The sequence below is a fragment of the Suncus etruscus genome, chromosome 6 (assembly GCF_024139225.1).
Source record: "Suncus etruscus isolate mSunEtr1 chromosome 6, mSunEtr1.pri.cur, whole genome shotgun sequence".
NCBI classification, from domain to species: domain Eukaryota; kingdom Metazoa; phylum Chordata; class Mammalia; order Eulipotyphla; family Soricidae; genus Suncus; species Suncus etruscus.
Genome location: NC_064853.1, coordinates 94474408 through 94488148, shown reverse-complemented (window position 1 = coordinate 94488148; position 13741 = coordinate 94474408). Strand labels below are relative to the sequence as shown.

At 50.7% G+C, this 13741-nt stretch overlaps 1 protein-coding gene across 2 annotated transcripts in view; it reads right to left on the bottom strand.

The window, feature by feature from the left end:
• EIF4G1 (eukaryotic translation initiation factor 4 gamma 1) overlaps positions 1-2476 on the bottom strand; it is a 24930-nt gene extending 22454 nt beyond the window's left edge. The window contains exons 1-5 of one of the 2 annotated variants that reach the window (XM_049775808.1): positions 2359-2476; positions 1416-1472; positions 962-1055; positions 573-659; positions 15-35 (exon numbers count right to left, since the gene is read on the bottom strand). In XM_049775808.1, the coding sequence (XP_049631765.1) occupies positions 15-35; positions 573-659; positions 962-1021 (168 nt within the window). In that variant the 5' untranslated portion in view covers positions 1022-1055; positions 1416-1472; positions 2359-2476. The remainder of the gene's footprint in view (positions 1-14; positions 36-572; positions 660-961; positions 1056-1415; positions 1473-2358) is intronic. The other variant, XM_049775810.1, reaches the window with a different exon arrangement.
• Between the last annotated feature and the right edge of the window lie 11265 nt (positions 2477-13741).

The following is a 13741-nucleotide window of genomic DNA, read 5'->3' as shown; positions in this document are numbered from 1 at the left end:
CAAAGGAGAATTACCTGCAGAGACCTGAATCCTCCCTGGGAGCACATGGGACAGGAGAGAAAAGTATTATCCCCAAGGTGATGAGAGGGCCAAAAGAAAAAAAGTTTGGTGTTTTGTTTGTTTTTTGAAGGAAGTAGGGCAAGAAACCTCCCACTCGTGAGGAAGAATGTAGGGAATAGAGAAAAGCAAGAACCAGCTAGATCGTTTCTCTTGCCACACTCCCAAGAAAAGGAGGAGCCGGGGAATGAACAACGAACAGTGCAGCGACAAGCTCCCAGTGAAAGGAGAAAAATCCGAAGGCAGGCACTGGCAGCAGGGCCCCAAAGCACTGCCCACAAGTCTCAGAGCACTAGGACCCTAGTAAAGCCGCCCCCTGCCAGACATGATCCCCAGTGGGTCAGGCCCCAGAAGGAAGTCACCCAGGTCACAGAGAGCAGGAAAAGAGCAGAGCCATAGTCAGGAAATAAGGGGCCAGGTACCAGGGCCTCCAGTTTCCATCATAGGGGCCAAACCAGTGAAGCTTTCCATGGCCCCCACCCAGGCCCCCTACTCCCCTCCCCATAGCCCCTCACCTGGCGGGGCTGAGAAGGCGTGTTCATTTGTGTCGCTTGTGGCGTACTGAACACCACCGGTGCTGTCTGCCCCGGGGGAAACGCTGGCTGAATGGGGGGGGGGGGGGAGACCAGAGTTCAGCAAGAGGAGAAACCAAGGTGGGGCAGAAACCCAAGCCTAGGAAGCAGGTGGGGGATGTGGGGGCGGAGACGTGTGGTCCGCAGGACCCCTCCCCTGGCAGCCCCTGGGAACGGGCCAGGGCCATCTCAATTTGGCAGCCAGGAAGCTAGCTGCACTTTGCCCTGACACCAATGGGGGTGGGAAAATCCAGAGGTTGGAACCAGTTTCCTGACTGGCTGCCTGGTGGCCCCCGCCCCCACCCCAGTCCCTTCTCAGCCCTCCTGATTACCTGTGGGAGTCCGGGGGACGGGGCGGGTGGGGGGCCTGTGGGCTGTGGAGCTTTGTTCATTTCATTTGGTGCCACATCAGGGTCCCCCCAGCACCTGTTGGGAAAGAGTGGAGCTGGGCAAGGAGAAGGGGCCTACAGCAGACGGTGTGGAGTGTGTGTGTGTGGGGGGGTGTTTTCTGGGGTGAAGCCAGGGGCTGGGTCCCCCCCACCACCCCCGCGAGGTCCCCACCCTTCCAGCCAGAGGAGCGGCGGAGGTGGCGGTGGTGGTGGCGGCGGCGGCGCAGGGGAGAGGGTGGGAGGGAAGGGGTGCAGCGAGAGCTGAGATGCAGCTTTCTTTCTGGGGGGGCCCTAAGGCGCTCGTCAAAGCCCGCAGCCCCGCCAACCGCCGGTGGGCCCCTGGCCTGCTTGCTTTGCGTGCGTGCGGGCAGTAAGCAGCAGCAGCCCCCTCACTCACCCCCTCGGTTAAGAATAAATCCACGGCGCGGCCTACAGCTCCTGGGCATCCGAGGGCCTGGGGTTGGGGAGGCGAGGCGAGGGGATCAACCCGGCTCCGCGGGGCCCAAGCCCAACCAACCCGACCGGAAATTCCAGGTCTGGCTGGCACCCGGCTCCCGGCTCCCCGCCGGGGCTCGAGCGGCGGCGGCAGCTTGTGCGGGCTGGGCCGCGCCGTGCAACGCCGTCCCCACCCCCAGCCCCAGCCCCAGCCCCAGCCCGGGTTCGGAGCCTGGGCCCGGGGCCACGCCAGCAGGCACGCGGGGGCGAGGCCTGAAGCCTGTGCGGCCGCCCTGGAGCGGAGGCCGGGCAGGGCCGGGCCGGGCAAGACGGGCGGGTGCGGCGGCCCCACCGTACGGTCGGGCCGGTTGCAGGCCAGCGAGGGTCGGGCGGGCGTGCATGCAGGCGGGGCGGGGGCTCCTCCCTGCCCGCCGCCGCCGCCGCCGCCGCCGCCTCCCAGGGCTGCGCCCTCCCTGCGCAGCGCGGCCAGTGCCAAAGAACAACGTGTCACTTCCCGGCGGCCGGGCCGGGCCGGGCCGCGCCGGGGGGAGGGGGCGGCGGACGGGAGCCGCGTGCTTGCAAGCCCGCGGGGCGCCCCGGGCCCGGCTGGCCCGGCCCGGCACGGCTCGGCGGGGCCCTCCCGGCGCGGCCCCTGAGCCCGCGGGGCGCGACTCCGCCGGGGCCCGGGCGCCCCATCCCCCCACCGGCGGCCGAGCCGGGCCGGGCCGGGCCGGGCCGAGCACACGTGGGCCCGGCCGGAGATCGGGCTCGGCGGGGCCGGGGCCCGGGCCGGAGCCGAAAGGCCGGGGCGGCGGGCGGCGGGCGGCGGGTCCCGGCCCGGATGGCGGCGGATGCGGGGGGAGGGGGTGGGAGGGCCGGGTCGGGCCCGGACATGGCGGCTTTACCTTCAGTCTCCTTCAGTCCGCGCGGCCGAGCCCCACGCAGCCGCACAGACGTCGTCCACAACCATTTCCGGCTCCCCGCACGGCTCCCGCTCGGCGGCCGCCGCTTCTCCGCAGGCGCAGCCCGCGCCCCACGTGACCGGCGCAGGGGGCGGAGCCGCGCCCGCGCCGCCGCGCCCGGCCGAGCCGAGCGCGTGGGATTGGCCCCGCCTCGTCACGTGACCGCCCGCGCCCCGCCCCCGTGTCCCCTCCCGAACTTTGCGACTCCCAGGCCCACCCCCCCCTCCCTCCTTCCCTCCCTCCGCTTCGGCGGATCTGGAAGTTCATTCATACTTTTGGAGCGGGGGGCTCCTGTTGCAATACTCTGCCGGCCGGGTTCGAATGCGGGTTAGGGACGTCAGTCTGAAAGATTCCGGCCTGCCTGGAAGGAGAAAGAAAAGGGTGATTTGAATATCAGCAACAGGATTTGGGCTGGCAGCCTTGGAAAATAGGAATTGGAAGGATGTCACTGAAAAGGTCTCCTCAAAGTGAATGTTAGTTACTTGGATGGGTTTGTGTTTATTTCTTTGTTTTGGGTCACGGCTAGCGTACTCCTGGCTTGGTGCTCAGGGGATTACTCCTGTTGTTTTTCTTTTTATTGTTTGTTTGGTGTTTTGGGGCCACACCCGGTGGGGGGCTCAGAAATCCGATCCTGGCAGGCTCTGCGGATCACTTGGGATGCTGGGGATCAAGCCCAGGTCTGTCCCGGGAAGTCTGCTTGCAAGGTTAACGCCCTACTGCTGTGGGTGGCTCTGGCCCTCCTGGTGTTTTTTTAAAGTAAAGTACCCTAGGAACACAAAAATAATTCAAAAACGCCTTCCTCACACCTATATTCATTGCAGCCTTGTGTACAGGCTCTGGAAACACCCAGGTGCTCTTCAACAGATGAATGGCTAAAGAAACTGTGGTACATATAGCAATAGAATATTATGCAGCCATCAGGAGAGATGAAGTCATGAAGTTTTCCTATACATGGATGGACATGGAATCTATTATGCTGAGTGAAATAAGTCAGAGGGAGAGAGATAGACGCAGAGTAGTCTCACTCATCTATGGGTAAGAAAAAGGGGTTGGAGAGATAGCACAGAGGTAGGGCATTTGCCTTGCACGCAGCTGATCCAGGACAGACAGTGGTTCAAATTCCAGCATCCCATATCGTCCCCCGTGCCTGCCAGGAGTAAACCCTGAGCACTGCTGGATGTGACCCCCAAAAAAAGAGACATAATTGTAATAATGCCCAGAGACAATAGAGATGAGGGTTGGAAGGACCGGCTCATGATATGAAGCTCACCACAAAGAGTGGTGAGTGAAGTTAGAGAAATAACTACACTGACAACTATGGTGACAATGTCAATGAGTGAGAGAAGTAGAATGCCTGTCTCGAATACAGGTGGGGAAGGAGAAAAAAATTAAAATAAGTAAAGTACCCCTGGTTGGCCTTATACCAGGCAAACCTACTACCCATTGTACTATTCTGGCCTTAAGAATTTGATACATTCTAACTAGGAAATTCCTGAGAGTACATTTGTGAAAAGTTGAATGATATTTAAAGTAAGAACTAAAAGACTGTGGTCATGAGACTTGCTTTTTTGTTTGTTTGCTTGCTTGTTTGCTTGCTGGGGGGACACACCCAGAAGTGCTCAAGGCTTACTTCTGTTTTGTGTTTTTTGTTTTTTTTGTGCCACACCCTATGATGCTCAGGGGTTACTCCTGGTTTTGGGCTCAGAAATCGTTCTGAACCTCAGAGATTATTCCTGATGGGCTCAGGGGACCATATGAGGTCCTGAGGATGAAACATACAAGCACGCATGTTTTATCTCATAATCATTGAAATTCTCTCATGATAGAATATTCATTCTAGGGGCCGGGCGGTGGCGCTAAAGGTAAGGTGCCTGCCTTGCCTGCGCTAACCTTGGACGGACCGCGGTTCGATCCCCCGGTGTCCCATATGGTCCCCCAAGCCAGGAGCAACTTCTGAGCACATAACCAGGAGTAACCCCTGAGCGTTACTGGGTGTGGCCCAAAAACCAAAAAAAAAAAAAAAAGAATATTCATTCTATTGGACTCTGAGGATTAAGTAATGCATGAAAATAAAGCACTTTTGGTCACACCGGTGTGCTTAGGGGTTACTCCTGGCAGGCTCAGGGGACCATAATGGATACCAGGAATTGAACCGGGTTCTGTCCAGGGTTGGTCGCATGCAAGGCATACGCCCTACCCCTGTGCTATCACTCCAGCCCCAAAAAAGTACTTTTTAAAACAGTGTCTCGTTACCTAGTTAAAGACTCAGGCACTCTACACTACCACTCCACTCTGTATGCACATACGTATATACTCTCACAAAGTAAGAATAAATTGCTTCAGGAGCTCAGGAGATGGCACAAGCACTGAAGCACAGGCCAAGAGCTGGAGTGGCCCTTGAGAACACATGGATGTGGCTCCAAAATAAAACAACATTTCCAAGAAGCTGCTCACTATATATATGGTCATTATACGATCTCATTCAATCCTCACAGTCTCCTACTAATAGATTGCATTATTCCCCTTGTATATGATGAACTGAAATAAATGCCCAAAAAGGAGAACAGAGTAGATACACTACAGAACTAGAGTGAAAATGCAAATGCAGCTCCCGTGTTCTCTGTGACACTTTTCATTGCTGTGACTGTCACACAGGGCTACTTTATCTAACCTCCTCATAGGATTTTCTCTAGCCATTTTTCTGTCACTAAAAAAAAAAAAAATTGGGAATTGGGGTGAGGGGTGTAGGCATGTCCAGTAGTACTCAGGATTTATTCTTGGCTCTGTGCTCACTGATCATCCAGACAGGGCTAGGGAGACCATGTCGAATGTTGGGTACCCAACCCAGTCAGCTGCATGCAAGGCAAACTCTCACTCCAATGTGTTATTGTACTATCACTCCAGCCCCAAGTCACTAAACAAATCAATAAGCAAAAATCTATTATTGCGAGGCCGGTGAGGTGGTGAGGTGGCGCTAGAGGTAAGGTGTCTGCCTTGCGAGCGCTAGCCAAGGAAGGACCACGGTTCGATCCCTCGGTGTCCCATATGGTCCCCCTAAGCCAGGGGCAATTTCTGAGCACTTAGCCAAAAGTAACCCCTGAGTATCAAATGGCTGTGGCCTGAAAAACCAAACCAAAACAAAACAAAACAAAACAAAAAAAACCCACCAAAAATCTATTATTGCTTCCATGCCCACCAGGTCCTGACTCAGAAACTACTGGCACAAAGGCTGGAGTGATAGTATAGTGGTAGGGCGTTTGCCTTGCACAAAGCGAACCCGGGATGTATCTAGGTTTGATTTCCAGTATCCCATATGGCCCCCCAAGCCTGCCAGGAGTGATTTCTGAGGATAGAGCCAGGAGTAACCCAAGTGCTGCTGGGTGTGGCCCAAAAACCAAAGAAAAAAGAAATTACTGGCACAAATTTACCAAGATAAGGCAGTATCTGACATATTGCTTGACCTCTCACCTTTCACCATTGGTATGCTCCCCAACTTTGTATAGAATTTGTCATCTATTCCTGCTCAATAGTCTGTCACCAAATTACTCATGTTTTGTTAGCTTTTGTTTTGTTTTGTTTTGGTACTGTTTTGGGAGCTACACACAACAGTGCTCAGAGGCTAATCCTTGCTTCCTGGTCAAGCAGTCAGGGGTCTCTCTTAGAAATGCTATGGTGAGGGGCCAGAGAGATAGCACAGTGGCAAGTTTGCCTCGCAAGCAGCCGATCCGGGACCTAAGATGGTTGGTTCGAATCCCGGTGTCCCATATGGTCCCCCGTGCCTGCCAGGAGCGATTTCTGAGCAGATGGCCAGGAGTAACCCCTGAGCACCGCTGGGTGTGGCCCAAAAAACAAAAAAAGAAAAAGAAAAAGAAAAAAAGAAATGCTATGGTGAAAAAAAAAAAAAAAAAAAAGGAAATGCTATGCTATGGTGGAGGCTGAATCAGGCCTACGTGCAGATCACATGCTCCACCCATGAATCTCACACTCCAGCCCTGTGTTTTCTTACAATAGCACACAAGCTGAACATCTGGGATTCAGCCGACATTCCTTCCTAGCTGCATCTTCTCTGATAGCAGGCCCTACTGGTACTCAGATCAAAATCAAGTCCTACTGATTTTTATCTTTAAACATTTCTTCCTGGGCTGGGAAAGAAACCGAAAGAAATGGAGCACATGCTTTATATATGAGAGCCCTGGGTTCAGATCCCCAGCAGGGCCTGGTCACAACACAGAAGGGAGTGGCCCTCCACCACAGGGTATGCCCTGAGAAATTCTTCAGCCTTTCCCTTCAACTACTGCCCCAATAGATAGTGATAGTGGGCAGTCTACCAGTGGTAGATCAGGGGGTCTATGAGACCCTGTGGATCTCTCAGCACAATGCCTTGCCTTTTGTGTGTGTGTGTGTGTGTGTGTGTGTGTGTGGTTTTTGGGTCACACCCGGCAGTGCTCAGGGGTTATTCCTGGCTCCAGGCTCAGAAATTGCTCCTGGCAGGCATGGGGGACCATATGGGGCGCCAGGATTCGAACCGATGACCTCCTGCATGAAAGGCAAACGCCTTACCTCCATGCTATCTCTCCGGCCCCCACAATGCCTTTTTATTTGTTTGCTTGTTTGTTTTGGACCACACCCTGTGTCGCTCAGAAGTGACTCCTGGCTCTGAGCTCAGAAATCGCTCCTGGCAGGCTCGGGGACCACATGGGATGCCAGGATTCAAACCACTGTCCGTCCTGGGTTGGGTGCAAGGCAAATGTCCTACCTCTGTGCTATCTCTCTGGCCCCAACAAAGCTTTTTGAAACCTGCCACATTTCTCCAGGCCTTACCTTATACTCTTAGCCAAACCTGACTTTTTTTTCTTTTTTATGTTTCCTTTTCCTTTTCCTTTTTTTTTTTTTTTTTTGGAGGTCTACATGTGACTGTGCTCAGGGGTTAATCCTGACTGACTCAGCAATAACTCCTGATAGACTTGGAGGAGCCATATGGGATGCTAGGGATTGAATTTGGGTTAACTGCATACAAGGAAACACCCCACCCACTAAACTATCACTCCAGACCCCATATCTGAATGCAAATAGCATTTTTAATTTCCTGTTCTTGCTACTCTCTTAGTCACAGCTTTTCCCTGAAAAAATTCCTCATCTTCCTTCAAGTCTATTTTCCCCAACTTATCCAGACTTTTAGGTTCTATACTTCAGGGGCTAAGATAATTTTGTTCACACTTCAGTATAGTACAGCTCACAATATAGCAGTTGTTTGTTTTTTTTTCCCATTACATGAGTTGGGTTTTTTTTTTATTTTATACCACACTGGGACTTATTTCCTACTTTGAACTCAAGAACACTCCTAGTTAGGGCCGGAGTGATGATAGCACAGCAATAGGATGTTTGTCTTGCACACAACTGATGGACCTGGGTTCAATCCCCAGCATCCCATATCCCCAAGCCAGGAGTGATTTCTGAGTGTATAGCCAGGAGTAACCCCTGAGCATCACCGGGTGTGGCCCAAAAACCAAACCAAACAAAACCAAAGCAAAACGAAACCAAGAACAAGGACTGGAGCAATATCTCAGCCTAGGGTATTTTCCTTGCACACGGCTGACCTAGGACAAATGGTGGTTCGAATTCCAGCATCCATATGGTCCCCTGTGCCTGTCAGGAGCGATTTCTGAGCTCAGAGCCATGAGTAACCCCTGAGCGTCACCAGGTGTGACCCCAAAACAAAAACAAAACAACAAGAACAAAAATAAAACAAGAACAGTCCTAGGAGGAATGGTGCTGGAGATCAAAACTGGGTGGGATGCATGCAAAGTAAATACTTACTTGCATGGTGGCTCAAGTGGTAGGGTGTTTGCCTTGCACATGCTAACCTAGAATAGACAACATTCGATCCCCTGTTGTCCCATATGGTCCCCCAAGTCAGGAGTGATTTCTGAGCACATAGCCAGGAGTAACTCCTGAGTGTCACTGGGTGTGGCCCAAAAATTAAAACAAAAACAAAACAAACAAACAAAAAAAACACTTACTTGCTATACTGTTGCTCTAATCCATTACATAAAAATAATGAACCCAAGAGATACAGGAGGTAGGGTACTTGCTTTGCATGCAGTAGACCTAGCTTTGACACCTGAAATCCCATATGGTCCCGAGCCCACCAGGAGTGATCCCTGCTCTGTGTACGACTGGGTTCAACCCCAAAACCCCAAAATAAATAATTCTGAAGACAGAATATTTATTTTTATTTTTCTTTTTTGCTTTCTTAGGCCACATTCGGTGGTGCGCAGGAGAAACTCCTGGCTCTGCACTTGTAATCACACCTGGCAGGCTCTGGGGACCATATGGGATGCAGGGGATTGAACCTAGATCAGTCGCGTGCAAGGCGAATACCCTCCCTGCTGTGCTATATCTCCAGCCTCTGAAGACGAGATTTCCCTGTATATTTGCACCTCCTAGAATTAGAATAATATTCTGTGCGAAGTAAGACTAAATGACTGGTACTGGAGAGATATAGTACAGGAAGGAGGTATGGTGCTTGTTTTGCATGCCGCCCACCCTGGGTTAAATTTCCAGAACTACATACAATCCCTCCAGGAACCACCAGGGGTCATTATTGAACAGAGTCAGGAATAGCTCCTGAACCCTCTGGCATGGCCCAGTCCCCTGCCAAAAGACTAAATAATTGACTGAATATAAAAAAAAATTATTTTTTGGTTTTTGGGCCACACCCTGTGGCGCTCAGGGGTTACTCCTGGCTCTGTGCTCAGAAATCGCTCCTAGCAGGCTCAGGGGACCACATGGGATGCCAGGATTTAAACCACCGTCCGTCCTGGGTTGTCTGTGTGCAAGGCAAACACCCTATCTCTGTGCTATCTCTCCGGTCCCTGAATATGTACATTTAAAGGTCACTTAAAATTTTAATTTATGGGGGGCCGGAGAAATAGCATGGAGGTAAGGCATTTGCCTTGTATGCAGAAGACAGTGGTTCAAATCCTGGCATCCCATATGGTCCCCTGAGCCTGCTTGGAGTGATTTCTGAGCGTAGAGCCAGGAGTAACCCCTGAGCACTGCCGGGTCTGAACCCCCCCCAAAAAAAATTTAATTTATGGGCCCAGAGATATAGTATAGCAGGTAAAGTGCTTGTCTTGCCCACAGCAAACTCGGGTTCAATACCAAACATCTCATATGGTCCCTGGAGCCTGCGAGGAAGGTTTCTTGAGTGTAGAACCAGGAGTAACCCCTGAGCACTGCTGGGTATGGTCCTCAAATCAAAATAAATAATAAAAATTGAAATTGAAGGGGCTGTCGTGGTGGAGCTAGAGGTAAGGTGTCTGCCTTACCAGCGCTAGCCTAGGACAGACCGAGGTTTGATCCCCCGGCATCCCATATGGTCCCCCAAGCCAGGAGCGACTTCTGAGCACATAGCCAGGAGTAACTCCTGAGAGTCACCAGGTGTGGCCCAAAAACCAAAAAAACAAAACAAAAAAAATTGTAATAGAAAATAGGGGGGCTGGAGAGAGAGCACAGTGGTAGGGCGTTTGCCTTGCACGCAGCAGATTCAGGACGGATGATGGTTCTATTTTTGTTTGTTTATTGTTGTTTTTTTGGGGGGGGCACACCCGTTTGATGCTCAGAGGTTACTTCTGGCTAAGCGCTCAGAAATTGCCTCTGGCTTGGGGGGACCATATGGGATGTCGGGCGATCGAACCGCAGTCCTTCCTTGGCTAGCGCTTTGGTGGTTCTATTCTTGGCATCCCTTATGGTCCCCCAAACCCAGAGTGATTTCTGACGCAGAGCAGGAGCAATTCCTGAGCACCTGGTGTAACCCCCCAAAATAAACAAATAAATAAATAAATTTGAGAGACAGAGTGATAGTACAGTGGGTACAGTACTCTTCTTAGTTTTCTTTTCCTTCACCTTGGGGGAAGAGTTCTTGCCTTGCTCCAGGCAGACCCAAGTTCAATCCCACGCATCCCATATGGTCGCTAGTCTTGGAAGGCAAAGATAAAGGTCAGCAGTAGAATGTTGCCTTGCATGAGTGAAGTTTTACTGCTGGCATGGTGATAAAACAAAAATAAAATTAAAAAGAAATTAAGATTAGCTTGTATATTACCTTGAACAAGTATTTTGCTTGTCTATTTCTTTGCTTGCTTATTTTTCTTTTCTTTTCTTTTTTTTGGTTTTTGGGCCACCCCCGGTAACGCTCAGGGGTTACTCCTGGCTATGCGCTCAGAAGTTGCTCCTGGCTTGGGAGACCATATGGGACGCCGGGGGATCGAACCACGGTCCGTCCAAGGCTAGCGCAGGCAAGGCAGGCACCTTACCTCTAGCGCCACTGCCCGGCCCCTGCTTGCTTTTTTCCACTTTTGTTTTTTTCTGGTTTCATTCCACACCTGGTGGTGCTCAGGTGTTACTCCTGGACCTGCACTTAGAAATCACTCCTGGCAATCTCAGAAGGGATCATAAGGGATGCCAGGGATCAAACCCAGGTCAGCCATGTGCAAGGCTAATGCCCTACCCACTATGCTATTGCTCTGGCCCCTCTTATTTCTACTCTGGAGAAGCCTGTGTTCTTTTTTTTTTCCGGCCACACCCAGTGATGCTCAGGGATTATTCCTGACTCAGAAATTGCTCCTGGTTTGGGGGACCATATGGGATGCTGGGGGATCGAACTGCGATGCATCCTAGGTTAGTACGGGCAAAGCAAACACCTTACTGCTTGCACCACTGCTCCGGCCCCGTGTTCTCTTTTACTCATATTTCCCTTAATTCTTTCTTCTTTTCTGTTTGTTTAGGTTTTTTTTTTTTGGCTTTTGGGCAAGACCTGACAATGCTCAGGTGTTGGTTACTCCTGGCTCTATACTCAGGAATTACTCCTGGTGGTGCTAAGTTTCATTCAATAAAATCTACCCTTCCTTCATCATTTTAAAAATATAGAGGGCCGGAGAGATAGCATGGAGGTAGGGTGTTTGCCTTACATGCAGAAGGATGGAGGTTCGAATCCTGGCATCCCATATGGTTTCCCAAGCCTGTGAGGAGTGATTTCTGTACCCCTGAGCACTGCTGGGTGTGACCCAAAAAACAAAAAATATATATATATATACATATATATGTGTGTGTGTACATATATGTGTATATATGTACACACACACACACACACACAAATTTTATTCTAAAGTTCAACTGATTTGGCAGGGAATGTTTTGCAGACACAAATGAGTTAGAGCCAATTCTGCTGCCTCTGAAAGCAAATCCTTTTGTTGTTGTTGTTTTTTGGCTACATCCAGAGGTGCTCAGGGTTTACTCCTGGTTTTATATTGAAATGTAATTGTATATAAAAAAAGAAATATAGGGGCCGGAGAGATAGCATGGAGGTAAGGCATTTACCTTTCATGCAGAAGGTCATCGGTTCGAATCCCGGCGTCCCATATGGTCCCCCGTGCATGCCAGGAGCAATTTCTGAGCACGGAGCCAGGAAAAACCCCTGAGCACTGCCGGGTGTGACCCAAAAACCACAAAAAAAAAAAAAAAAAAAAAGAAATATAATTGTAAAATATTATATAAAATATAGTAAGTCTGGTGGACTCAGACCATATGGGTGCTGGGGATCAAACCCAGGTTAGTCACATGCAAGGCAAATGCCCTACCTACTGTACTATCACTCCAGCCCGAAAGAAGATCCTTAGATCAGTCAGAAAATTATGGTTTGGGCCCGGAGAGATAGCACAGCAGTGTTTGCCTTGCAAGCAGCCGATCCAGGACCAAAGGTGGTTGGTTTGAATCCCAGTGTCCCATATGGTCCCCCGTGCCTGCCAGGAGCTATTTCTGAGCAGACAGCCAGGAGTAACCCCTGGGCAACACGGTGTGGCCCAAAAACCAAAAAAAAAAAAAAAAAAAAAAAGAAAATTATGGTTTGAGGCTGAGATAGTATGGAGGTAAGGTATTTGCCTTGCATGCAGGATGGTAGTTCTAATCCCAGCATCCCATATGGTCCCCCAAGACTGCCAGAAGCGATTTCTGAGTGTAGAGCCAGGAGTAACCCCTGAACGCTGCCGGGTGTGACCCAAAAACAAAAACAACAAAAAAAGAAAGAAAATTATAGTTTTATTTTTTTTTTTGTTTTTTTTCGGGCCACACCCATTTGATGCTCAGGGGTTACTCCTGGCTAAGTGGCTAAGTGCTCAGAAATAGCCCCTGGCTTGGGTGGGACCATATGGGATCCCCCGGTCCTTCCTTGGCTAGCGCTTGCAAGGCAGACACCTTACCTCTAGCGCCACCTCACCATTCCCAGAAAATTATAGTTTGAGGCTGAGGTCAAACCCTCATTTGGAAGGTGTAGGAGGATGTAGAATCCATAAGCCTCTTGAAAAGCTGTATTTTGTTTTTTGTTTTTTTTTTTTTTTTGGGCCACACCCGTTTGACGCTCAGGGGTTACTCCTGGCTATGCGCTCAGAAATCGCCCCTGGCTTGGGGGGACCATATGAGACACCGGGGGATCGAACCGAGGTCCTTCCTTGGCTAGCGCTTGCAAGGCAGACACCTTACCTCCAGCGCCACCTACCCGGCCCTGTATTTTGTTTTTGAACCACACAATATCAATGCTTAGAGACTGGTCCAGGTTCAGTGCTAGGAGTGAAATTCAGGGAACCATATAGTAGCAGGAATGGAACCTGATCCTCCCACATTTAACGTATGTGCTCCAGTCCTTTTAATTATCTCCCTAGTCCATAAAATGCTTTTTGCTGAGGGGGGCACCCACACCTTGCAGTGCTCAAGGTTTCTCCTGGTAGGCTCAGGGAACAATATGGGGTGCTAGAGACTGAACCCAGGTTAGTCCTATGCGAGAAAAAAAGCCCCACTTGCTGTCCTCACTCCAGTCCTTAAAAGCTGTTTTATAAGAGTCTGTGCAAAAATGATTAATTCAAGGCCAGCTAGAAGACAGGAGGTAAAATGCTTACAGTGTACATAGCCCAGCTGGCCAGTTTGAATCCCCAGGACTCCTATAGTCCCATGAGCATCACTAGGGGGTCATAGCTGAGTACAGAGCCAGGAATAACCTGAGCATCATTCGGGGTGTGGCCCCAAAATTAAATGTGTACAAGAATCACTTACGGGGCTGGAGAGATAGCATGGAGGTAAGGCATTTGCCTTTCATGCACGAGGTCATCAGTTCGAATCCCAGCATCCCATATGGTCCCCCGTGCCTGCCAGGGGCAATTTCTGAGCATGAAGCCAGGAGTAACCCCTGAGCACTGCCGGGTGTGACCCAAAAACTACAAAAAAAAAAAAAAAAAAAAAAAAAAGAATCACTTACAAAGAAGACCCACTCTCAGTT